The sequence below is a fragment of the Gobius niger genome (assembly GCF_951799975.1).
Source record: "Gobius niger genome assembly, chromosome: 1".
In the NCBI taxonomy this organism is placed as follows: domain Eukaryota; kingdom Metazoa; phylum Chordata; class Actinopteri; order Gobiiformes; family Gobiidae; genus Gobius; species Gobius niger.
Window position 1 is genome coordinate 64,024,132 of NC_136852.1, and position 26,744 is coordinate 64,050,875.

The 26,744-nt window shown below is 40.9% G+C and overlaps 1 protein-coding gene across 2 annotated transcripts in view; it reads left to right on the plus strand.

Annotated features, from left to right (window-relative positions):
• kremen1 (kringle containing transmembrane protein 1) overlaps positions 1-26,744 on the plus strand; it is a 73,826-nt gene that overhangs the window by 33,620 nt on the left and 13,462 nt on the right. For both annotated transcript variants that reach the window (XM_079571963.1, XM_079571964.1), the window contains exon 3: positions 6,355-6,446. In XM_079571963.1, coding sequence (XP_079428089.1) covers positions 6,355-6,446 — 92 coding nt within the window. The remainder of the gene's footprint in view (positions 1-6,354; positions 6,447-26,744) is intronic.

The window sequence follows — 26,744 nt, forward strand, 5'->3', positions numbered from 1 at the left end:
TATTTCTTTGTTATATCGAGATTTCAGGCCATATATCGCCCTGCCCTAAGACCACTAAGTACTAATTGGGCCCCTTCAATTCAGTTCACTTCTCAAATCAATCTTCTTCAAACCGATGTACTTTGCCTCACGACTTTGACATGTAGCGTGATTTAATCGTTTTCTGCACGTGCCAGGCATTTTACACACATGTCCATAAATTTCGTGTAAGATGAAAATGGTTTATGATAGAAATTGTTTGAAGTTAGCAGGAGCCGAGAGCAGCTGCCTCACTGCTTTCAGATGTTGGACACTTGGTTGCTTACGTGCTGGGATGGAGGCTTGTGGGGCATAAATTCAATGAGGCTATAATTAGCTCTGTAGTAAAGTCTGCGTCTCACGCAGAGCTAAATGAGTCAATCAGTGTAACCGTGTCCACACATCATCTGTCATCCACCTCTGACCATCAGGCTTTTTGAGGTCTTCCACTCAGGGACATTTAAATTTTTATAACTCATTCAATTAGCGTTCATACTCACAGTGACCCTGGCTTGTGGGTTTGGTTCCCGAACAAGCCTTTCTGTAACAAGTTTGCAAGTTCTCCCCTTGTCTGGATTGGTATTCTCCAGGTGCTACAATTTCCTCGATCAACCTATAGCATGAGCAATAGGTTAGTCTTTCCAGTTTAATCGTTGAGGTTGTTCAAACCCTGTTAAAGATACATTAGGATGGAAACAAAAACTTTAGACATTAAATTCAGAGATTGTTGAACACATCTACAAAGCACTTCACATACTTTAACTAGCCAACACTGTGAGTCACTTGATTCCTATCCATTGGACGTCCAATGTACTATATACCTATAATGGTGTAACTTTTCTGCATGTTGATGAGAACATGGTTTGTCATATTGCAGAGAAGCACTCAAGGGCTTTAAATTTTGAAATTGTAATGACTTTTGCTTGACCAATAAGTTTAATGAAAAAGTATTATTCTGTTCTGTTCTAGAGAGGAGGTTCCAGATAATATTTTAATAGGCTGACCATTTTAGCAATGAAACTGAATACAACTTTTGTACTTTGTAATCGATGTATGTATGTAGTGCATTTGTGGATAACGGATCAAACGTTGTATCCTTATTTCCAGATAATTGGTGTAGTTGGAGTTAGAGAAATCCTTTTGTTATTTTACAAGAAAATAATCTTATAATTACCCAATAGCTATTGGCTCAAACAAATTAATTTCCTTTCTGCAGCGTCTTCTCCAATCACAAATCTCTCCAAAAAGCCACCTCCGCCTTAGTCACTCTCAGAAAACACAGCACTGGCCCGGGGCAGGATTGCTTCTGTTTCTCAGCTTGGCTCAGCTCTGTAGATAATATTCCCATGTCTTTTATTTTTGCTATACCTGCCTGCGTGCAGGTGTAAGGCAGCGAGAGGACGGGGGTCTTTATTTTGAGACCGAGGGCTCGGAGGGGAAATATCATACGCTCACCACATCATTTAGCGATCAAAGATGCCGCTGGCCTTCACATTAGCCGGGGTGGTCTGGGCTCCATCTTTCTTTAAAGTTATTCCTATGGCTGTAATTCACACTTGCTTCCTTAGGGGGTGATCAAAAAGTGCAGTAAATTCCCCAAGTGGTTGTGGATAAGTCGTATTTCAAATGGGGTTTTAGCATTGGCACAGAGAGAAACGGAGAGAAAAATCATTTTTTACCTTCTTTTTTTTCACCAATGCCTTCAAGCCCAAGTGTCTGGGTGGAGCCACAAGCAGATCTTTGTCCATTATTGTCAAAGTTTGCAAGTAAGGAAATCCCGTCAACAACAGCTGTAATAGAAGATGCTTCCAAGTTCTGTAAGTTGGGACAATCTTTTTGAAATTGTTATTATGATTTTTCATCATAACGTTGATGTAATTCAACATTGATTACACGCTTATTATTATGAAATGCTCCAGGAATTCATGGAATCTTTGTGGTAACAATCCTGAGCTCTATATCAGAGGCAGGACAAGCATTTCACAAAAACAGTACAGTAAAATAAGGATTGAAAAGTCTGAATCAAATCGTTCAAGATACTAGGTATGTTTTATCACTTAAGCCTTCTGTCCATTATCCCTCCTGATCTATTGTTTCCCGCTGCTCTGAACATTGTTGTCCTGATAAAGAAAGGCTTTGCGACACTTAAACCCAATTTTCTTTTTTTTTTGCAGCTAAAAAGCCACACAAGGTGCATCTTTGTCAACTCCTCATTCTGACTGTGAAAAGAGAGTAGGAAATTCAGGATAGTGTTTTTGATAGGAGAAGAAAAGACTTGGAAACGCCCTTCACAACTCCGCTCACAAAGGGTGAAACGGGATAGGGCAACGCTGCGGGGCTTTTTTCAAACGCTACAATGGGGTGTGTCAAGAGAGAACAGAGAAGGGTCTCCGGCAATCGCAGTTAGGCCTGAAAAAAAAAAAAGCCATGTCATTTTAGAAGACGGTTTAGTTGACGGGGTGTTTTTTTTTTTTTTTAGAGTTCATTTCTGGAGATAGTGCCTAAAGAACTGACGCGTTCGCAAAATAGAGTCTCGTCGTTTTTCGTTTATCAGCAAAGTAGCAGCCCGGGAGCAATATCAGATACAGTCGGTCTTAAAACTAGACCTCTCACAGTTACCGGGGATTGGATTACTAAAATCCATTCCATTAGAAACCATTGCACTTCCTACATGTTCTAAGAAACTGTAAAGCCTGGTTTCTAACTTTTAAAAACCTTCTACAATAATATCTAATATCTAAAAAAAACATCTTTTTTCCTCCCCCTGCATGTTTCAGCAATGTCCTAAGGTGTAGTATGAGCCCAGACCTATTCACCACAACTGCCTCTAAAATCCTGTCACTCAAAAAGTTGTTACTTTGGGTCCGAAGTGCCGTCATGCAGCTTAATATTAAAGGTGCAGTTACATGCATGACCTGAGGTGGCAGTAGTGAGTATAAAATGGCCAACTTGCATCTAGCTCCTTTAAGGAACATTTTTGACAGGCCGTTAGCATTAGAGCTAATGGTGTGGGCACGACCGGACTACGTGCCCCGCGAGGGCCGAGTCTACAGAGAAGATCCCGCCCTTTTGCCCATTTTAGGAACATGCTCCGTCCCAGCAAGGTAGGAGGAGTCTGTAAATCCGCCATGATTTCCCTTTCGAACTTGGCCATATGGAAAACGGGAAGGAGTGAGCAGAAGCTGTGTCTATGGCTCAGTCACGCACAAAGACCAGAGATGTTGCTAGCATTTAGCCTCTCCTCCTTTCCTCTATGGGGCCAAACGGGGGTGAAGTTATAGTAGTATTTAAAGACTTTGCCAACTTCGATTTTGTGTTTAATTTTGTGTAACTATACTTGGATCGTGTAACTACTCATGTAACTGTATTTAAAAAGGGAAAACGTGGGAGAGCTTTGTCGCTTCTAACTTCACCCCCTTTGGCCCCATAGAGGAGAGGAAGAGGGGCTAAATGCTAACAACATCTGTGGTCACGCGTAAAGACCAGACAGGTACGCATCAACTCGTTTAAGCTCAGGTAAGAACATATCTCAGTAAGGAAGAACGGTGGCCTGTTCCTTTAAGAATAAGAGCGAATAAAAACAGTTCCTGCATCAGATTTCAACATCATGAATAAATTGTGAGATATGAATACTTTCAGAACCCTCCGCACCAGCATATTGGAAGTGATAGCCCTTGAGTTATGGGCGAGCCTTTAAGATATCCACATTCTCCTGGGCTATTATAAATGACTTTGAAAGAAAAAAGCTCCACGGGGGTTGTCAGCCGGCCTGTGATGGGGTAAAAGTGTCCCGATAAGGTACAAAAGCTGGCCGCGGATTCAGACAAAAGGCTTCGGCCCATCACCCAGCGTTTTACAGCAGTTCCCAGTCTGCTGCACAACAAAGAGCCATCTCTGTGACCTCCGCGCACCACCGCCCAGTGCTGGAGTGACATGCCCGAGAAGAGGAAGAGGCTAAAGCAACACACTCCAAGGGGGTGAGCGTGCTTGACTGACGGGAGGATTAGGCTTTGAAACACTACTGAGTGCCGGGCCAAGTTTTCAGAGGATGGCCCGTCTTTGAGTTGTTTTTACTTTTGTTTCAGTCTTGTCTTCACCTCAACAGAGTGTCTCTTTCATCCGCAACCTGTGGGGTAGCAACAAACCAAAACAAAATGCTTTTGTTTCCTCTAGGCTTAACAATATCTCCAAATATCAAAATTGGTTCATGTACAGAAATTTACTTTATGTGACTTTACCATTTACTATTTTGATAACCTTTGCTACAGTACGTTTGTTAAAGGTACACTGCATAACATTTTGGACTATGCTGTTGCCAGAACAAAACATGCTCCTAATGACCAGCTCGACACTGAAAATGTTTTTACTGCAGTGGGTAATCAAAGAATGGATTTGGATGAGAAGCTATTCTGTGTAAAATCTCAAATTATGCTGCCTTTAGCCACATCTCCATGGAGACGAGCTGGAGACGTCCCCACTCGCGGTAAAGTTACAGTCAGGTCTTAGGAGAGGTCTCAGCAAACGCACATGTTTGTTTGTACATTTATGAGATGTTTGTCGATGATTAAAGTATCTGTCATAAAATAAATGCCTGTATTTCGATTTCATTTATTGGGTAAAATTTGACGCGGTGTGGCTTTAAGTGATGATGTCATCACTCCACTTCCGGGTCCAACTGAGCTTTAGCCCTATTCACTATAATGGGATTTAACCTGCTGTAGCGCCGACTACAAGGTTCTTTTTAAACATCTGAGTGCACAGAAATATTACTTTATATTACTCTATTTTCTTGAGAAATGCTTTTTTGACATTTATTATCAATTTTTTTTTTTCCCCATACACAATGAAGGCTTATTTTATATATAAATATCTTCATTTTGCCTGGAGAAATTGTGAGATATATTATTCAGATTAGGTGTAAAACAGTTCTGGGGCTTTTATCTGTTGTTATTTCAGCAGGAGATTCAGATAAAGTCATGTGTTTTGCTGTATTTATCAATGGAACTCAGACCCGGAAGTAGTTTATTTTTGTGTGTGATGTCACACTGAACAAACGTACAGAAAGCCCCGACTTGTAAAAATGTTATTATGGCAAATTAAAAGAGGAGGTGATATACTTTTTTTGCGGTTGTAATGTAATAACTTCAAACACATCCTGATGACTACTCAGACCTCTTTCCCCTCGCTCCCCTTCACAACAAACCTCTACATCGTGCTGTCAGGAGGACATGTTCCAGCTGCAGTGTGTTGCTTTGTAGTAGTGGAGTTTTGGTGCATGGATTTGCCTGTGGTTAAGGGTTGCTATTATAAAAGACCACTTCCTTGTTGCGTAGGAGCGTGGCAGGGGCTTTGGGAGCACTGCATAAGATTCACAGATGACTCAAACATGCGTGAGTGGCTCAGAACCCAACTCTCCATTGTGATTTTGATGTGGGAACAATGTTAAAAGTTGTTAACCGCTGTGTTTTTTGTCACATTTTAAAGCATTTTTGTCGCCTTTTCGTCTCTTTTTGATGCTTTTTTGCCATGTTTTTGTTGTTTTTTGTTGCTTTTTTGTCATTTTTTTCATTGTAATTTTTGTCATGTTTTTGTCACTTCTTGTCACATTTTTGTTGCGTTTCATCCTCGTTTTCATCACTACATTGATGCTTTCAGATTTGGGTAAAGCCAAACTGGACGTTAAGAGGTTAATGGAGTCCATTTCCACTTAAACCAAATCTCAAAGCTTCTTGAAAAAAGCATCAAAATAGAGACAAAAACGAGACGTAAATGAGGATGAAAACGCCGCAAAAAAGCATAAAAAGAGCAAACAAAGCAGGCGACAAAAACACAACAAAATAGCACCAAAAATACAAGGAAAATGTGATGACAAGGCGCCAACAATGCAAGGAAAAATCTTACATCATTTTAGTAGGTCTTAGCTTTCAAATGAGGTGTTTCACTGGACTATTCGCCAGTCGATTTGGGTAGAACCGAACTGAAGAAAATTTGCTTGGTTAAAGGGGCTAAATGCAAGTTAGCCATTTTATACTCACCACTGCCACCTCAGGTCATACATGTAACTGCACCTTCTATATTAAGCTTTAGGCACTTTGGACCCGAATTAACACCTTTTTGAGTGACAGTGCAGGATTTTAGAGGCAGTTGTGGTGAATAGGTCTGAGCTCATTCTACACATTGGGACATTGCTGGAACATGTAGGGGGAGGAAAATACATAATTTTGACATTTTTGAACTCCGTCTAGTCACCTTTAAGATGGCGGTTAAGAGGTTAAAAGTATTGCACTACATCCCTTTAATAGTTACGTAGTTTTACCCAATTGTTTGTTTCTGCAGAAATCCAGATGGAGACGTTCAGCCTTGGTGTTACATTGCCGACCACGAAGACGGCATCTACTGGCGCTACTGTGACATCCCCACCTGCCAGAGTGAGTCCCTGCCTCTCTCTCTCTCTCTCTCTCTCTCTCTCTCTCTCTCTCTCTCTCTCTCGCTCTCCCTCTCTCTCTCTCATCTATCACTCTACCTCTCGCTCCCACACACATTCACACACGCCGCAGCGGGTCATGCCCTCGGGGCCACATACAGGTATTTTCATTGCTCATCTGCGCGCTTGCCTTCAATAGCCTTTATAGACTTGTACACAGCTATTATCATCCGCAAAAATGTGTCTAATTGCCCGGCGTCACCCCTCCTCCCGCCGTGCCCGAACCTGCCCTGCCTCTAATATGAGCTGTCAATCACCTCGCCAATTTAGCTAACGTGTCTGTGTGCGAGTTCACCAGCCCTTTCCCCGTTGGCGTTTGTTCTTGTTTTGACACCGCTGTGAGAAATGATTCCACCATTGTGTGACTTTATGCCTTTGTGCGAAACGGGGCGATAGTCATCATCGCCCAATCGATTAGCGCCAGTGATTGCCGCGATCTGGGTGCGTTTGGCTTCTGTGCGTTCGACTGCGCTTAATCCTTTAATGTCGCCACCTTTTTAATCACAGCTGATGAAAAGAGAGTTTAGGTGGATCAAGTTTGGGTGCCAAGAACTGAAATTCCCGCTGGTGAAACAGGGTGTCCGGGTGTAGCAAGATTAGACATAGCATCACTGATCAAACGAAGAATTTAAAGTAGTTTTGTAGTTGTTTGCCTGGTGACTGTGAGTGACACACTTGTGCACTGGCACAAGAGACTGTCATAGGGCTGGGCGATATGGCCAAAAAATAAAATCTCAATTTTTTTTAACTCAGTTGGAAGATTATGATTTTGATTTTATTTATCCTGATCTTTCATATGAAGAAAACTGCTCAGTCCTGCTCATTAATATTTCATAATGCAGCTACAATTAGGCCCAATAAGATAACATATCACTTCATTTAAAAAATGTATTTCTTGTCTGCTCTCAAAAGTAAAACCTCTTAATAAGCCATGGAGTTTTCAAAAGTGTTTTAGTTTTATCGTCTTCATGCTTCTGCTGTGATTGACAGCCGTCTCGATGGAGACTCAAGGGAAAGGGGCGGAGTTAAATGGTCCGCTCAGAGCAGAGTGAGGGAAAGGCACAGGAGCAGACCGGAGGAAAGTGGAAAACTCTGTTTTAGCGGCAGAAAAGTCCACCGCATACTCTTAAAACACAACACTTTGGCCTTTGTGAAGCAGCAATGATAGTCAGAAAGTCGCTGCTTCTCCGCTGGTGTCATTTCACTACAGAGCGTCTAAAACGCTGCTAAATTGGCTGCACGTTGGGGAGCATTGGAGCGACGGACTCGATTTTACGATTTAGCCTTTATCCAATTCGTCTGTTTTAAAAAAAAAAGGAATTAATTTAATTAATTTGATTTATCGCCCAGCCCTAGACTCAATATTATGATAAGATAAATGTACATGACATTTCAGTTTATTTCTTGCGTGTTATGCTTACGTTCTACCTCAGACCGTTTTTCTTAATGATGTGCACGTGAGTGTATCCATGTGTGTTCTTTCATACCTCCTCAGCCTTACAGCCACCTCGCTGTGATCCCATAAGTGCCATTCTTCACTAAAAGCTGCTGTTTGAAAAGCTCAGAGGCCTCTCGGATCATGCCTGTTAGCTGCATCGCTGGTATCTATGTGTGTCATGTGTGTGTAGTGTGAGAAGGAACAAATGTGCATCAGAGCTGGTGTGGGACTGACCTGCTTCACACAACAGGCCATTTACTCAGTTGTTTAGCGTCTCAACTCCATGCCCTTAAACTAAAGCCTTTATGGATCTGCCAGGCTTAGATAGGTCATGTTTTGTTTGTAGAGATCTAAGTAAGGAGGATGTATAACGACATCTGAGTTTTTTGCGATAGATGGACTCCTCGACTTTGCCAAGAAGGTAAAGCCTGCTGTACTGAATAAAGATTCCCGACATTAATATAGACAAAAATTATAATGGTTGCAAAATGATCATGAGCCATCTTAGGCTGTTTGCCAAACTCCAATTAATTTGATTGATAATGGCATTTAGAAAGACAACTATCTATGCCAATATAATATGCTCGTGCTGTGCCAAATGCATCTGGATTTTGTCGTACTGTAATTAAAGTAATATTAACCTGCTGTTATTAAACCTGACTGATGCAGGAAAACCATCCAACACAAACGCTGTGTATGACTGATTGTCGAGCCACACTGTGCACGTGGTGCTCACCTCTTGGCTCTGTGCGTGTCTTAAACACTGTTAGTTAAACCCACTCACAGCTGTCAAAGACACCGCGCCGTGACTGTTTTCATTCAGTCTGCCTTTTGTTTTGTCTGCGCCTCGCTCTGCTCCACGTCTCTGCTTACCTTTGATGTTGTGTGGTGGTGGAAGGCGGACGGTCGCATGCTGAGGTCTCTTTGGTCAGTCTATCATCCGGTTTAAAGCCCTGTCATCTGCACCATGCCACCCTGGTGCGGACACGCCCTGGTGCAGGCGGGTCACACCAGGCCATTGAGTCACAAAGCGGTGAAAATACTCTACTATGTCAACATCATCTGCAGTTTGGTTGTGTGCTGTTCTGCTTCTCATTTCCACGGTTACACACAGGCTAACCCCTCACTGCGTTCTCATTTATTCGATCTCAGCCTGAAAAAATGCTATTTATCTGGAAAGCATTGCAATTTGATTTCGCATTATTTTCAATCAATCTAGCCTCAGTTCAGTGTCCACATTTTACATCTTTACATGTTCAGGAGCGTTTCCATGTGAGTGAAGTATGAAATACGTACTGCAAAATCATACAAGAATCGCATTCACATGAACAGAACATGTTGGTAGATTTTTTTTCTTTTCTTTTTAATTAGATTTCACTGAGCCGCCCTAATTTGTTACATTTGTCCATGCACTGAACTCAAACAGATCTAAAAACATTTTGCTAATTTATTTCAGGCCACAAATCATGTTGATGGAAGAAACCAGCAGTCAGGGCTGAACTGTTTACAGATAGTGGTTAGATCGTTTATCAGGATTTAGTAGGCTGGGTCATTTTGCATAATGACCCCGGCTTCTGGCTAAACAATATTACCTCTGGCTGCTCCGCAATGACTCTATGCATTTGATTTAACTGCTTCAGTGGTCTTGGAGATTCACTTTGCTCCTCAACCTTAGTTTGGTTAGTTTCTACTTTGCTACGAGTATAATGTCACTGTGTCCTTATGATGAATGGAATGATGAGTAATCCTCTTCCAGGCAGAGCATCTGATGAGGCTGCACTATCGGGAAGGAGCAGTGGTGGAGTGGATAGCTCTCGTGCTATGTTTCCAAAAACAAAAACATGTACAATAGGATCCTTCCAACACTTCTAATGCTTAAAATGTTCTCCTATCACGACATTGGGTTAAAACAAATGAAGAATTTACATTACGTATTTCGACGGTGTGGGAAATACTACTCTCTATGATCTTTTCAATTCTATAATTAATTAATAAATTAATAAATAATGTGAATGGTGGTTGTAAATAGTGTTTATAATCTATGGCCAATTTGTGTATATTTTGATTTTTGTTAGTGTCCCAAATGTATGAGGATTATGGAAGAAAAGTAGCCCATAGCTAATTCTGGCACATTTACGCAGAAGAAACTGTACTGAGTGTTCATTAAGTGCACTGTCCTTTCCAAATAAAATAAAGTGAAGTGAAGTGAAGGGAAAACACAATTTTAAATGATTGCAGTCCGTAACTTGTAAGTAAGTCCTTTATTTGTCATTGTAGCACTGGCCAACTCCACCTCCACCTTCTTCATCCTCCTGTACAGCTCTCTCCTCTCCACAACAGTCTTTCACCATCTTCATCTCAGTTTAGCAGTTAATCTGTTTTATTCTCCAGAGAACGTCCATTATTGTAGGGATTGAAGGCATGTGTGGCTTAGCTGTGAGTCTTGCCTGGATACCTTCTCTTAGTCCTTTCCTTGTTTCCTGTTGCACCTCTTGTGACGCCACCACTGTGCTGCAGGTGTGGGGGGCTCTTGGTGCCGCTTCAGTGTTTCAGAAGAAGAAATTTGTAAGTCTCAAAAGGTTTGTATAGCTCATAAGCTAGCGGTTTGTTTACTTTCAAAATTCTGCTTTCTTCAGGAGCATTATGGACTCTCTGAAGTAAAAAAAATCCATCGAACCGCATAAAAACACGGCAAAGATGAACAAAAGCATCCAGTGAAAAATGTGGAAACGAGAAACAACAAATGCAGTTCACAGAAAAAGCAAAAAATGCAGCTGTACCTAGATAGAGGGAGGTTGCTGCCTGTTTACACGTCGCCATGAAATAGAAAGCACAAATTAACTTGTAAAAACAGTATAATGCCACTGGCAAACAACATAAACTCTCAGTCTCCCTAAAACACTATTCTTGTCATTTAAACCTCTACAAACATACATCTACAATGCGTGTGCTTGTATTTGTTTAGCAGTTCTTTTTTTTTGTCTTCGCAATCACTACCTGTCGGGAAAAATTACCCCCCACATTGTTTTTTTCTCGCACAAAAAATCTCTACACAGCCCAAAGGAAGAAAGCCTAAGAAATAGTTTATTGACATTCTGGTGGAATTAATGTAACAGAAAACAAACAAAGCTGTGTTGAAAAAATGAATTGCTAGGTGTCTTTTTGGGCTGATTCACAAAGCTGCACTCGAGAGTCCAGTGCACACTTGAATTAAACATTTTGACTAGCTTTTTGTTTGGCATATTTGGCACATTTTTAAACTAGATATGAATATTTTAAACAGACAAACAGTAAACATTGGATTTTACAAAGATAATTTTTCACTTCTAAATGGAAAGACTGTAGTCGCAATAGCACCGCCTCTGTCAACAAATTTCTATATTGATTAACACGTTCACCCTTTCACCTTTTGGGAGGTGCCTGGAATTCTTAATTGAACTATGCTAAAGTAATATGTTATATAAAACCTCTAATTACCAAACAATCTCCCTTCGTGGAAAGTGAACTTCCTCTCTGTAAAATAGGGCTCGTCTTAAGTCTCAGGGAGGTGCATTGTTGCCTTTGACGGCCTGTAAGAAGTCCCTTGATGAAACTTTACAGTTGCCTCTTGACTGACAGGGAGTGGAACTGTCGCTTGTGTCATCTCCGAGCATTTGCCAAGTCGGAACTTCTTTGAAGTGTGCGCCGGGAGCTCATCTGTCAACAGAGGCTCACCAAGAAAAACTAGTTGGGGCGCTGTGTGCTTTTTTACTGCAATATCACCGTCACTATATCAGATTTTCCATTAAGTAACTAGATTAGGGCTTTAGCTTAGCAAAACATACATCTTCTTTCCTAATGAGTCAAACTGGACCTTCCCAGGTTGATATTACTGTTTGAATATTAGTTGCATCGTAATATCATTCTTTTGCCATTGTACGCTCATGCAGCTTTAAGAGATATTTCAGGATTTTTGACATTAATTTCCTAGTTATCCAGTGTTGCTGATACCTGGAGATATTTTTTTTTGTAATTCATGCAGTTCTTATGTTTGAAGAGTTTCGTGGCGCTAGGCTAATGCAAGGCTAGCGCATTTCTATGGTATCAGCTAGCCTGCATTAAAAACAGTCTGACCCGCTCCACAGTGCACCTGAGGCAAATCACTTATAACGCCAGACTAACCACACACATCACATTTTGGGGGACTATTTTGTAGCAGATCACTCCGCCGCTGCGTAGCTTATACAACCACGAAGCTGATGCTGCTCAAATATAAGGTATTTTATATGGAAAATGGTTAAAATTATTCTATCGACACAGACATTTATATCGATTGTCTGGCGTTATAAGTGCCTAGTAGCCTTGCATTAGCCTAGCGCCACGAAACTCTTCAAACATAAGAACTGCATGAATTACACAAACAAAATATCTCCAGCAACACTCTGGATAACTAGGAAATGAGGCCCTATATCAAAAATCCTGAAATATCCCTTTAAGTAATGGTAGCCACAGCCGTAGCCACAGCCATCTCAACAAAACTACTTTATATCAAATTATTTTGTTTGATCCAATGTCTTTCTTTTTATTTTCCCACATTTTGATTACGCAATACGAGAACATCAGATCAGATCAGCTGCAACATTATTAAATCCCGTGTTGCTGCGCCTCCTGAACATTTAATTGCCTCAATAATTACACGCTACCTTCATTTATTAAAAGACTTGCGGATGCGTCTTATGAAGCTTGTCTGTCATCGCTGAACAATACTTTTATAACCAGAAACACCTCATCTATCCACTAAGCAAACACTGCCGCGCCTCGTCGTCATTAAAAACAAAGTTAATGCATTTGGCTCGAGAATTTATGACAAAGAAAAGTAAGTAGTGGAAAGATATGTTGTGACGGCACCCGGAGTGATTAACGACGTCGGAAAATGGCACTCTGAAGTGACACTTGAGTCAACTTTCGACTTCATGTTTCAAATCGTAAAAAAAAGCATTGATTTGTGCGTGTAAAAGACTTTGAAGAGCGCTATATGTGCACAGTTGGAGACAAAATTGAGCTGTCCATAAGGTGCACATTTTTACGAGGATTCAGACAAGACCTCCTTGAACTTAACCCTGCCTCTCAACCGTTGTAAATGTCGGGTCTTCTTATCGCAAGCATTTTATAGACTGAGACTGCAGCTGAGAATAGCCACAGGGCTCAGAACAAAGTTTGTATTAACTAAATTGTCAAAGAACAAGTCTGTATAGTAGGGGTGGGAACCTCTGGGTACCTCACGATTCCATACGCGATACATGGCTTATGATAACGATTATCTCACGTTACAGCGATACGGCGATACTGCGATAATTGATATATTGCACAAAAATCACCTAACATATATCACGATTAATAAAAAAAAACATGCTACTTTTAACCTTAATGTTAACATACCATATATTATTCATCATTTACATTTCTTTTCATGTGCTTTGTACCACTTTTGTCTGTGTCGATAAATGATCCCTGACTTACACACTGAAAATGGGTCTAAAGATCTTTCTGTGACTTCATTTACATTTAAATAAATAAGAAACCACAGTCCTATTTATAAAGGAATAAATCAATCATATGTTTAAATACAAAAACTATCATTAAAAGTAAATTATTTGTGTGACAGTGTTTGGTCCAAGAGCTTAAAACTGTAGTGCTGCCCCCTGCTGTCCTGACTGAATTCTTGATCATTGTTGGCCTCTATTGATTTAACAGTGGAGCACTGCTGCTTCGTTTATATGCATGACGCCGCTCATTAATATGCATGACGTCATCAAAAGTATTGATGTCGGAATGAAAAGTATCAGTATCATATCGTCCCGCAAAACATCGCGATATACCGGGAAAACGATATATAGTCACACTCCTACTGTATTTGCGTTTTTGTTTATTGCTTCTGCATTAACGTCAATTAAATTCATCCTATTCCGATCCCTGCTTTGCATTGTTGACCAGGCTTTACCTGTGGACAAAACATTTATATACAAATGTCCTTCACGCAATGAACAATAAAGCAATAAAGTAGGGCACACTGCCAAGACCGGAGTATCCCTAACGGCCTGTAAAGTGTGAGGAACACTAAGCATACGTCGGACATAAGGCCCTGACACACAACTCCTCTGGGATGCTTCAGCTTGTACATGATATACAGTATGGCTGGATCTTCGCTTTTTAGCAACTGAACCTTTTCTCCTTGGTGGTCTTGCAGCGGGGCTCACTATGATCCAGCTGGAGAAGAGAGACAGGCCTGGACTTCACTCAACGGATAAGCGTCAGTGTGTGACTCTGAGGGGGTCTGACAGCCTAAAAACTCTTTCAGTTCTACTCCAAAAGTCAGGCATTTTTGTGAGGTGAAGTCACTACGAGCCTTGTGACATCAGGAAGGAAGTCGTTTTACCCCAGAGTCCATAGTAATAATCAAGCAGAGCCATGACATTACACGCTTTATGTGGATGTTAAGGATATTGTCACATACCCCTGTGTTCTGTAATGAGTCGGGTCGTTGTGTCTGCATGACTTGTTGACCATTGTAAATTATAAATACAACAAGTGAAGTTGGAAGTGTCTGTGACTGTATACGCCACCCCCATGGGCCAACGAAACCAGTATGTTTTTGGAGATAAAGAGCAAAGCGAGGCAAGCTAGACATACAGTACAGAGAACTTTTTGTCCTATATGAGGTGAGAGTCCTTTGCACCATCATGTCATACCCAAGACCTATAGTTGTTGGCGATGCTCCTAATCAATCATGACCTAAAGTAGGTGATTGATTGTTTAGGTGAGATCCCGGAGTCTAGAGACAATCTCCTTGACATTTTAGAGTACCAAAGACAACATCACATCATCACAAAACAATGCAAATTAGGGACTCTTCCAGGTTTCCCTTGCCTTTCACCTGCAGAAGGCCCTGTCCATAACCAGGTGAATGTGCTGTGGTCTGCCGTGAGAACACCCTTTGTTACCCTGCCCTGACCTCTGACCCCTTGCTCAGCCCCGCCCTCATGTGCCCCTCGGGGGGAAAATACCTGTCCGCTTCACTGCGAGTCAGATCTTCAACCAAAATGAAAGTCCTAAAAGACAGGCCAGAGGACATTGGACTGATTTAATCTACGATCCCAACTCTCTCCAGTTTCCCTACATGGCCTGGCTCAGATCAGTCCAGGCCATTAGGGAATTAAAGGTATTGATTACAGGGAGAGCCGGTCGTGTAGAATGTTTGCTAATGAGCGCGAGTGGATGGCCATTGTTTAGGGCTTGTCTTTGGGAAAGAGGAGATGAATAGGCGGCCAACCCATTTAGCAAGAAACCAGGGCTCGCGGCCAAGTGGAGATGAGCACAGGTGCCCCAATGCAATTCGGACTTCGTATATTATTCAGAGAGTGAGGTCTAAAATGTATATGTTACTGATTACTGTGTGTGGGTTGGTTAACACTTTCTGCATCGTGTAATACTGTATCGGTTGAATCTCTTAAGCGCAATAACCTCCCACAAAGTTCTGCAATGGGGTGGTTCTGTTTGGTACATTTTTAAGTTCGTACAGGCTGTGAATCGTAAAAAACTTTCCCATGGGTGCCATCGCTGTTAAACTTTGGCTTTGCGGGGATTGCCTGAGAACTTATGGCGGCGCTGACAGCAGACCCTTGGCCGTAGCAGTGAGAGCGGCGTCGCGTTTCAAAGTGGCTGGTGACAAATGAAAGTGCAGGGGCCGTGTGCGCCTAATGCCCGAGGAGGTCGCCCTGCGTCTCCTCCTCTTTTCATCTGCGCACCGCTGGGTATCAGGTCACCCCAAACTCTCCTCGGGACACGCTCTGCTGGCCTTGTCGAGGTCTAGATGACTGATGTAGTTCGCCGGCCATTTTTCTTCTTCTTTTCATTGTTAAGGACCAGGGCACTAATTATTCATTCCAAGCCGGGTCTCTTTTCCTCTTCCCTCTAATTAGACGGTTAGTCACTCTCACGGGGCCCCGGGCCGGACCATTGATCTCCAGCATCTCTGTCTTGTTGTGATGAAACCTCCTCCAGGGTGCGCAGAGGGGCAGTTGAATCCGATAAGAAATGTACTGTAAACAGCTGTGCAATTGTCTTAATAACAACTGGCACTTAATTAAGGTGGCGCACACAAATAAGCTCATACATTAACAACCACTAAAACTTTAAAGTGAATAATGCGTATAAAAATACTTCATCCAGAGCTAAATAGAATTGGATTTGAAAAGTGTTTGAAAAAAGAAATGTCTTGTTTAGGGAGGACTGATTTTAGCGGCATAAAACTGAACTTAGTCCTGACTCTGGGCACCAGCAGATCACTTCCTGAGATTGTCGGAATAACATGTCTTGTAGCTGCTGCGACAATCTTCGCCACACCTAAAACTACTACTAAAAGCTGCAAGATGAATTGCAGCTTTTAGTAGTTTTAGTAGCTAGTTCTGCTTTTATTAGCAGTTAAATCAAAACTAAGTAACTCGTGCCCCTAGAGGCCATAAGTGCCACTGCAGTTGTCGTACCATGTTGCCTTTTTTTTTTACTCATGAATTGTCCGTGAGAGTAAATAAATACTACGCTGACAGAAAAGACAAAGAGAGAAAGGGATATGGTACATTGTGCCACAACTCAATGAAACAATGGAGATTTTTTTTTACTCAAACTTGGCTGTAAATACTGCTAAAGTGGCGCTAGCCCACAGTAAGCTTTGCCCGTTAGCCTGTTAGCTTCTTCTTCGTGATTCTATTAGTGTGTATTGCACCTCCGGCCCGGAGGCAGGGAAGTTGTAAGGGTGGTTTTCTGGCCAGAGACACCAGGGGGAGATGAAAGAACCCCCAATCATCCCATTAAGACTTGTATTACCCCCAGAGGGACTACGAAAAGGATTTATTAAGATAAACAATTATACTGTTTTAAAAGAAGAGCAAAGACAATGACTTTGTTGCATTTTTGTAAGTCAGTGTGAGTGTTACTTACAAAAATATAAGTCATACTCACACAGAAACGTATGATGAATATGTTGAGGTCATTTTCATGGTAACTTGGATCAAATAAAGAAATGTATTTCATTCAGAAGTCAGTGAAAGTTAATTACTGTCAGTAGCCTAGCAAAAACATAAAGTACGCCCCCCCAAAAAAGTACACAACACAGCACCACAGCAGAGTCAGAGTCTATTGCAGTTATAGACTCCAATAACTACGCTGTGGAACACTCACAAAACCAAGTCAGTCTAAAAGTCTACTTTAATCTCATTAAATATGAGATAGTCCACAGTCGGACCATACAGTTACAAAGGGGCATGAACAAAGCACTTCTCTCTGAAACCTAGATGTTTGTTTTCATCGGCACTGACACAGCACTTCTACAATTTCCTCAGTCTGTCCAATAAAAAATGTCCTCTTATCGTCTGACTGTAAACCATTTATACAGCAGAGAATTTGCAACCTCCAGAGAAAAACGAATAGTGTAATGATCTCCCACTCCTTCCAAACAATAGTGTGCTTCCAGACGCGCTGTCCTGGGGGTCCCTCCCTTTCTCTGGGTTGTTTTGGTTTGTGGTGCAGTCAACAAGAATAATCACAGGCTTGACGGAGCGCTGCAGCTGTATTTGTTTATGCATTCAATATACTGTACAACAAAAGGGGTAATAGATGAGCCGGTCTCACAATGAAAGCGGATGGGGGAAAAAACTCTTTAATAGGTTTAGAGTGGCTGTTGCATAAAATTGAATGGCTTTCTATAATGCATTCATGTGTTTACCAGAGCGCTTCCAAATGTGAAAATACCTGTGTTTCAGATGAATGTAGCATACTGGCTTTTCACACGGATTGCTGACCAGTTTCTCATCCTCATACTAATGACTACAACTCAGTGACTTGGATTTTGCTTTACGGGGTTGTCTCTAAGTGTCACATTATTTATTCACTCAGACAGCGCTCTCGCCTCACAACGAGAAGGTCCCGGGTTAAATTCCCAGCCCTTTTAAGTGTGGAGCTTTCCCCCCAGTGTCTGTGCTCTGGCTCCCGCGACTCCCCTGGAAAAGAGATTCCAAATCTCCTTGACCACCTTCACTTCCTCACCTCCTCACTCACACACCAAACCCAATCAGGGGAAGTGGGTGAAGTGTCTTGCCCAATGACACAAGTGTGATATGCGCTGGTGAGAGCTGGATCAAGCCGTCAACCTTTATTTATTACTTAAGTAGGGATGCACTGATCTGATACTGGTATCGGAAATCGTGGCCGATACTGGAAAATATACAATATCGGGTATTAGCTACAAAAATCTGATACTGAACCGATATCAGTTTTGGCTCTCACTGCTTTAAAAACACAACTTTCCCTAAATCTAAGTTAATATAGACATGCTGTCTATATTATGTCATTTTGAAGTTCAGAATCTGGAGAATTCACTCGCTGAGTAAGTTTAAACCTCTATTTTTTGCAACAGCATGCTAAAGCTAGCTGGAGTATGCTAAAGCTAGCTGGAGCATGCTAAAGCTAGCTGGAGCATGCCAAAGATAGCAGCAGCTAATCAAGGCTGTGTCAGAAACTATGAATGAAATATCTAAAGTAGCCCTAATTAAATAACATCAGCCAACGCTGGAGAGGCCAAGTGCTTGCATTTTAGTTTATGAAATGCTGTTAAAGAATAACTGATAATATATTTGTAATGCACAAGTTGTAATGATCAGGTCACTTTATGTGAGTTGTTTATATTAATAGATAATAGTCTATCCCATGACAAGACTTTATTGATCTCACAATGGAGATAAGAGAACCATTCACTTTTGAACTTTTTTAAAGCCACTTTTAAAAATGTCTCATGGTATCGGTAAATATCGGATATCGGCAGATACTCAAACCCTCGGTATCGGTGTTGGAGGCAAAAAAGCTGGATAGGTGCATCTCTACACCTAAGTTGTTGTCACTCCAAAGTAGCTATGCTTGGAATGACAGTGTCAATGCTGCACTGTGTTGTACTGTTATTTATGTTATTTACTTGCTGAAGGACACAAGCGCAGTATGCAGTACCAGTATTAACAACATGTACCCATATGCACTCAATGTGTTCAGAAGCATGTGAAAGTGCACGTGTTTTCCATCACTCTGGAGCCCAGACTTGTAGCACCTGAAGAACATATCTCTTTAACTGTCTCCTCTTTTGACCTCGCCATGTTAGCCTCTCAGCGCTAAAGTGGAGCCTCTAACGACCTGTAATTGGATGTTAATGAAGCACTTGTGATGCTTAAAGGATCATTGAAGTTAAGCTTTTTTCCACTTCTCTTTCTCTTTGAAGACCCTTGTATATTTTTTTACAAGCCTCTCAGAGATTGTCTTGTCTCTACTTAAAACTTGCTTTCATTTCAGCGTGAAGCCTGTTGAGGTAAATACCCCATTGTGACCGAGGCATTTCAAGGCAGATGATGTGCGAAAAAAAAAAAAAAACGTCTTAATATCCCAAAGCTAAAACACTGATTGAAGAAACAAGCATTGGATCTTATGTTCTGTGGCTTTTCAATTGAAAACAAAACGCTTGCTCTAAAATCATTCATTATAGAAGCAGGCATGCTTTCAGTAGCGGAGATATGAGCCTTTCATGTATTCAGAATCCGAGCCATTGAAAGAGCTGGTGCTGGTGGTATTTCTGAAAGTGTCTGGCTGCAAAAAGCCGTCTGTCTGATATCCTCTTTTCACTGTGTTGTCAACAAACGCGGTTTCATCTAAAAATCCAGGCTTCAGCAGATGTTTTCTAATCAACTGTTAGTAAGGTTGCAGACGCACAAGGGCAGACTGTTCTTAAGGACACAATTTTACCGAAATACCTTGGAAATAGTACCTTATCTTTTTTTGAGTAACTAAAACTTCTATCTTATGAAAGTGCATGCATCTTTGAACAGTTGTTTTCAGAGGTCACCACATAAATAAATGAGCTTTTCTTTATAGATACAGACGGCAACTCGTCTTAGAAGGGGGCGTGGCCTCGCAGAGGGGGAAAATAGAATCTTTTGGGAAACACAATTTTCCACTCTTTTTTGCATTTTCTGGTGGAATATAAACTTATTTATCACATACAAATAAAGTCAAGTGTAAATCGGGCCCATATGGATATTTTCTCACAGCAGATTGTTCCGTAGAAGTGAAAAAACGGCAGTGATAGCAAGCGCTAACTAGCCGTTAGCATTAGCACGATGCTAGCATGTAGCATCATGTTAGCATTCCCCGTTTTTTAAATGTACTTATGTTGAACCACTTTGCTCCTCCCCATGTCTTTGTATCTTTATTTAGTAGAAAATTATATTCATAATTCAGCGTTTGTTAAAGTAGTTTTTGAATAATATGAGAAAGTTTGGATTTTTCTCAAAATTGTTTTCCCCCTTAACTGTTTTCAAACATGACCATATATGGGCAATTCCAGAAATGCTGTCAGTATCTACAAGTGCATAACAATGGCCAACTTACAAGCATATACTAAGCCTTGACTTGAGCTTATGAAATAGAATACTTTAGTATGTTGGTATTGTGGAAAAATAAATGACCAGCTCCACAACAAGTAGTAGACTTGGTTCATCCAGAGTGTTTACTGGAGCTACCAATGCGGTTTATCAGTGTTGATATTAGCATCATGTCAACTGTAAATGATCAAAGCTTGTCTCTCAGTATAACCTATATTTGCTCTTCTCTAGTCTGCTCTTTACTGTCTGGATGTCACTGAAATTTGCAAGAGTTATTGAGTTTCCCTAATAACATGTTTGTGTCTGGCTCATCTGCAGTGCCTGCCAGTGCCAGATGCGCTTGCCAAAACTTGCCGCAGGTTTTTGATGTTTGTTTATGATATCCTTTTTTGCGCTGACATTTTTCACCCCCTTGTTGTGTCTGCCGCTCCGTCAAAGGTATCACCTGTTATAACCACGCCGCCTCCTGTGGTGCATTGTGGGTAAGCTAATAAGTGTGTTGCTAGTTGTAGACCTTAGCGGGAGCCCCTTCCTGCTGACTTACTGGAACACTTCTTGTCCAGAGTCCAGATTTCTCCAGCGGCTCTGGCGGGCTTTTTAGCATGTTTGTGTGTGCTTTTCGACTTTTATGGCAGATTGGAGAAATTTGCACGTGGTGCACCTGTAGAGCAGATGTTTCCAGGAAGATTAGGAAACCATTTGACAATAATACAAAATGAGTCTTTATTGTGGAATATATTGCAGTAACGTTGTTCGTGTGGTGTTTTCACAAGAGCTGTTTCACGTGCTAAATAACAATCAGTTGCTATCACTTAGATCAGGGGTCTTCAAACTTTTTTTCTCTGTGGGCCACATTATCGTTCCTGACTGGGCCGGGCTGGGATTGGCTTTAATATAGAATTGTATGACCCAGACCAAAATGCAGCAGGCCTCATTGTAAAGTAGAGATTACTAGCCACTACTATATCCACAAGATCAACACTTGATTCCAGACACATATTTGTTTAGCTGTAGTGGTTTGCAAAAATAGTAATCAAGTCTCCACACTTTGTTTTCATTTGAAATACCACAGGTATTACATCTATTTTTTCAAATAAAACATCATTGCGTAATGTGACCAAAGTAATAACTGCTTACACTTGCATTGTGCTTTACAAGCCTGTGTCACAAATTTGTAGTCATTATTCATTCACTCCACACTCTGGGGTGGTAAGCTTCATTTACCACGTGGCTATAATGTGTTGTTTATATCCTGATCTCTTGTGTCAGTGCCCCTGCTGGACACGTGTGGAATTATTTTATTATTATTATTATTTAAGATGCCCCCTAGTGGCTGGAAGGAGTATACTGGTTAAAAAAAATCATTACTCCGCACAATAATGGGCTAGAGACATACTTCGGGGATTTGTGCTCTACAAGTCAAGTCATCGCGGGCTGTATTTGGCCCGTGGGCCGTAGTTTGAGGACCCCTGACTTAGATGAACACGCTTCAACTTTACTCAGGAAAAGAAACTAGTTATTGCTTGATGAAGTTTCAGTGGACTTTATAATTTAGGATCTTTTCATTTTGAAGTTAGTGTTTGATTTTCATGTTTTTTTTGTACCCATTAATGAAATACCAACTCGATCAACAGTTTTTAAAGCAAGCAAGGTTTTTCTTGTACTTCACAAGCCTGCGTTTAGTCTTAATAGTGAGCAGTATGTGTGAAAGGCCCATAAGGAATTAATATATCTATAACAAGCTAAATATGTCAATTAGCTTCACACTTCATTGGCAGTTGTCCAAGGTGCGCCCCACTAAACGCCAAAACCAGCAGGGAAAGACTGCGTCCTCCCACAATGCAAACAATTAGGGTAAAACAATGAAAACTGTTGCTAACTAGTATCAGTTAAGCTCACCATGAAAGTAAGTATGTATGGTATGAAAAAACAATACTTAACTCCGATATGTTTTTGATGGGAAAGCAATTATACAACCTGGTTAAAAGCAAAGAAAAAAGGTGTTTAATCACAATTCGGTTGAAATTAGTTTAAATGCACAGTCTTACCATAATGTACATAGCACATTATAACGCTGTAAAGGTGAAATACTTAAAATACATAGATTAAATATACAAGATATATTAAAGATTTGGGCATTTTGTCTTGTACGTACATTTTCCCATCTCTCCAACTTGCCCAGCAACCACATGAAAGCACTTTGGAGACTTGCGTTGTAACTTCACCATCTCCACCTCTGCGTCATGGTGTTGTGATGTGATCCACTCTAGCCAACGGGACAGCAAAAAAAGACTGATAAATTGACTGTAGTCTGCAATTTTCTTGTCAAAGCTCAAAGAAAAAAAAAAGCTGAGCTGCCTTTAATCTGGTGTTGAGCCCTGCAGTAGCATTTTCTCATACACCCATTCAAAGCACCATTGAAGTCCTACCTGGCTGCTTTGCTCGCGGCGGTTTGCCGATTCACAACCAGGTGTTTATCTATGCTTTCTCTCCTTTAAATGTAACTATGGCTTCTTAAATGGTCTATGCTTCACAAAATTCTCTCTTTTTCACCTTGTTGTAACATTACATATTCTAATTAAAGCCACAAATGGAATGGAGTTTTGTTTCTTTCATGTATCTTTCAGTGATCCTGCAGACTTCTACAACCAGAACACCTGATCAGACTCTGATACACGTAGACCAGGGGTGTACAAACTTTTTTCACTGAGGGCTACATACAGAAAATTATACAAACAAGTGGGTTCAGTTGTCAGTATATCTGACTCAGTAGAGGTCAGATATATAACTTCACATCTGTTGTATTAAATTTAGCATTATTGTTATATAGCATTATTAGCACTATTGCTTTTTAATTGAATATGCTTAAATTACATTTTAAAAAAGCCTTCATCACAGCTTTCTATTAATGGATTTTCATTTATTTCATATATATTCAATTAAAGCAACAAATAATATATATATATATGTATATATATATATATATATATATATATATATATATATATATATATATATATATATATATATATATAAAAACTCTTCCTCACCCTCCGCGGGCGGTCTCTTTTTTTCCTCCTGCTCGGGTCCTCTACCAGAGGCCTGGGAGCTTGAGGGTTCTGCGCAGTATCTTTGCTGTTCCTAGAACTGCACTTTTCTGGACCGAGATGTCTGATGTATTTCCTGGGATCTGCTGGAGCCACTCCTCCAGTTTGGGGGTCACTGCCCCGAGTGCCCCAACGACCACGGGCGTCGGGCACCACTGATGCCTTCACCCTCCAGGTTTTCTCCAGCTCTTCTCTGAGCCCCTGGTATTTCTCTAGTTTCTCATGTTCCTTTTTCCTGATGTTGAAGTCGCTTGGTATTGCTATGTCGATCACAACGGCTTTCCTCTGCTCTTTGTCCACCACCACAATGTCCGTTTGGTTCGCCATTACCATTTTGTCCATCTGTATCTGGAAGTCCCACAGGATCTTGGCTCGGTCATTCTCGACCACCTTTGGAGGTGTTTCCCACTTTGACCTTGGGGTTTCCAGCCCATACTCTGCACAGATGTTCCTGTACACTATACCAGCCACTTGGTTATGGCGCTCCATGTAAGCTTTCCCTGCCAGCATCTTACACCCTGCAGTTATGTGCTGGATTGTCTCATTGGCCTCTTTGCACAGTCTACACATGGGGTCTTGTCTGGTGTGGTAGATCTGGGCCTCTATTGCTCTGGTGCTCAAGGCCTGCTCCTGTGCAGCCATGATGAGTGCCTCTGTGCTGTCCTTTAGTCCGGCTCTGTCTAGCCATTGGTAGGATTTCTGTATATCCGCCACTTCAGTTATGTTTCGGTGGTACATGCCGTGTAGGGGCTTGTCCTCCCATGACGGGACCTCCAGCACCTCATCTTCTGTTCCCCATTGTCTGAGACATTCACTGAGCACGTCATCTGTCGGAGCCTTGTCCTTGATGTATATATATCTATATATATCTATATATATCTATATATATATCTATATATATATATATATATATATATATATATATATATATATATATATATTTTATTTTTTTTAATTATATTTTTAGAATTTGCTGTGGGTCAATTAAAAGTGGGCCGTAGTTTGGACACCCCTGATGTAGACAAACCCACAAAAGTGGGTGAGTTGATGTACTGACATCTTCAGCAAATTAGTTCTGATTAGAATGCTAGCTATTATTGTTTTTAGTTTCATTTTTAATCATTTCCCTTTTCAAAGCAGCAGCTTTGAAAACTTGATTTTGTTTTTCTGGCCTAACGTAGCATAACAGGCAATAACTTTATACAAAGGGGGTCCCGAGTTGTTTATGTGTCAATTTTTGGGGTCCCAGCCAAAAAGGCTGGTAACTCCTGTGCTAGGGTGTTGTAGAACTACATTTTAGAGCATCTTATGTCCTATGGGGCAATTTCAAATCTAAACACATTGTTTCAAGTTTACTACAAAAAAAAAAGGCAAAAGTGTCCAAAATAGTTTTAAAGGAATGTGATGATGTCACAGTACCCGTGGGGGGCAGGAGCCAATTTTTCCTATTAACAGCATTATACTTTCACAAGTCGTATCTAAAAAGAAAATGTATGAATTACAAAAATGATCATTAATATCAGTCACTGGGTCCATGATCTGTCTGTACAAGACCAAATCTGTCACCAAAAAAATAATAATTTTACCTCTATATAATATTATAGGCCTTTAGAACGCTGTGATGTCACCTGAAACCCAGCAATAGGCCCAGTGTTGTTGAATACCGAGATATGTTCTTACCTTAGGTTAGACGAGTTGATGTGTAGCTGTCTGGTCTTTATGTATGCCCTCAGTCATATGAACAGAGCACAGACGGCGTTAGCATATAGCCTCTCCTCCTCTCCTACGAAGGTGGAAATTAGAAGCAACCCAGCTCTTCCACGTTTTCCCTATTTTAATAACACTAGGAGCACATGACGTCCGCGCAGTAAAGTCGAAGTGCTCCTAAGATATTCCTACGCCTTGTAATATAGTCCCCCCTTTTATCCGCTTAGAAAATCAACATGGTTTAATTGTGTGTAGCTATACTTGGATCATGTAAAGGCTCATGTAACCGTATTTAAATAGGGAAAACGTGGAAGAGCTTGTTTGCTTCTAAGTTCACCTCCGATTAGCCACATAGAGAAGAGGAGGAGAGGCTATTATGCTAACGCCGTCTGTGCTCTGTTTACGAGACTGAGGGCACGTGTAAAGACCTGACAGCTTCTCATCAACTAAAAAACGTTGGCCTATAACTTTAAAAGCCTGAACATTACATAATATATATAACCTATTAAGACCGATACATCACAGTACCTAGACCTTTCTCACTGCCATGCTTGCAGTTTAATCCTGCTTTAACGGCCCCTGTGTTCTTTTAGCGGTCTTTCAGTGATTCAAACGCATAAATCCAGTAATGAGATTCTGTGGGTTGTGTCTGAAGGGATAGTTAGACATGATTTATTGCATGACTAAGGGACTCTGAGGACATTGTCTTTTGGGTGGTGAGACATCTGTCAAATACTGTTTAGCATAGCTGTAAATCACGGCAGAAATCTTGCAGGTCAGCGCATAGATCAAACCAAGATTTTTCTCTTTCCCACTTTGGTTTTGACTTTCTTTTATACTTGACATTTCCCAACTGTGGCGCACTGTAAGAATCTTAAACATCTTTTTCTCAACAGCTCTTGTGTCCGACTCAAACAAAAAACACATTTGTTCTACGTGTTGGTGGTTGACTCGGTCCACAGTGACTCATTTGCATCCACAATCTCTACTTTTGGCACTTTTTACAGGTGGGTTTGTCAAAATAGTTGGACCGTGTTGTTTACGACCGTGTGCCAGTTGTTTATCGGGGGAACTCAGCCGTCATCAGCCGAGCTGGCAGCTTTCGACATGCAAATGTTTGGAGAGACACGCTTGACAGCAAGTACAAGCTCAGGAGAGATGGAGTTTGAGGATGATGTTGGTTTGCACTGCTACAGGGGACCAATCCAATAGAGTCTATTACACTCTCATATGTCAACTTATAATGATTTGTCCTGATTCAAACTACCTTAAGTAACCTCTTAGACTTTCTTACCAAGATCGTCTTACCTCGTTCTTACTCAGATAATGTTCAGATAAAGTCGTATTGCACAATTATGATGTACAATGTGAGATGCTTATTTGGTACAATGCCTGACCGACAAAAAAAAGTGGACAACCTTGATCTTTTGACATTGCAGAAGTTTATTGAGACAATGCTAGAGCAAATGGACGCTGTAAACAAAGTGAAATGTTGACATAGTTTTTTTGTGGCAACATTCTTTTTTGATCAGACA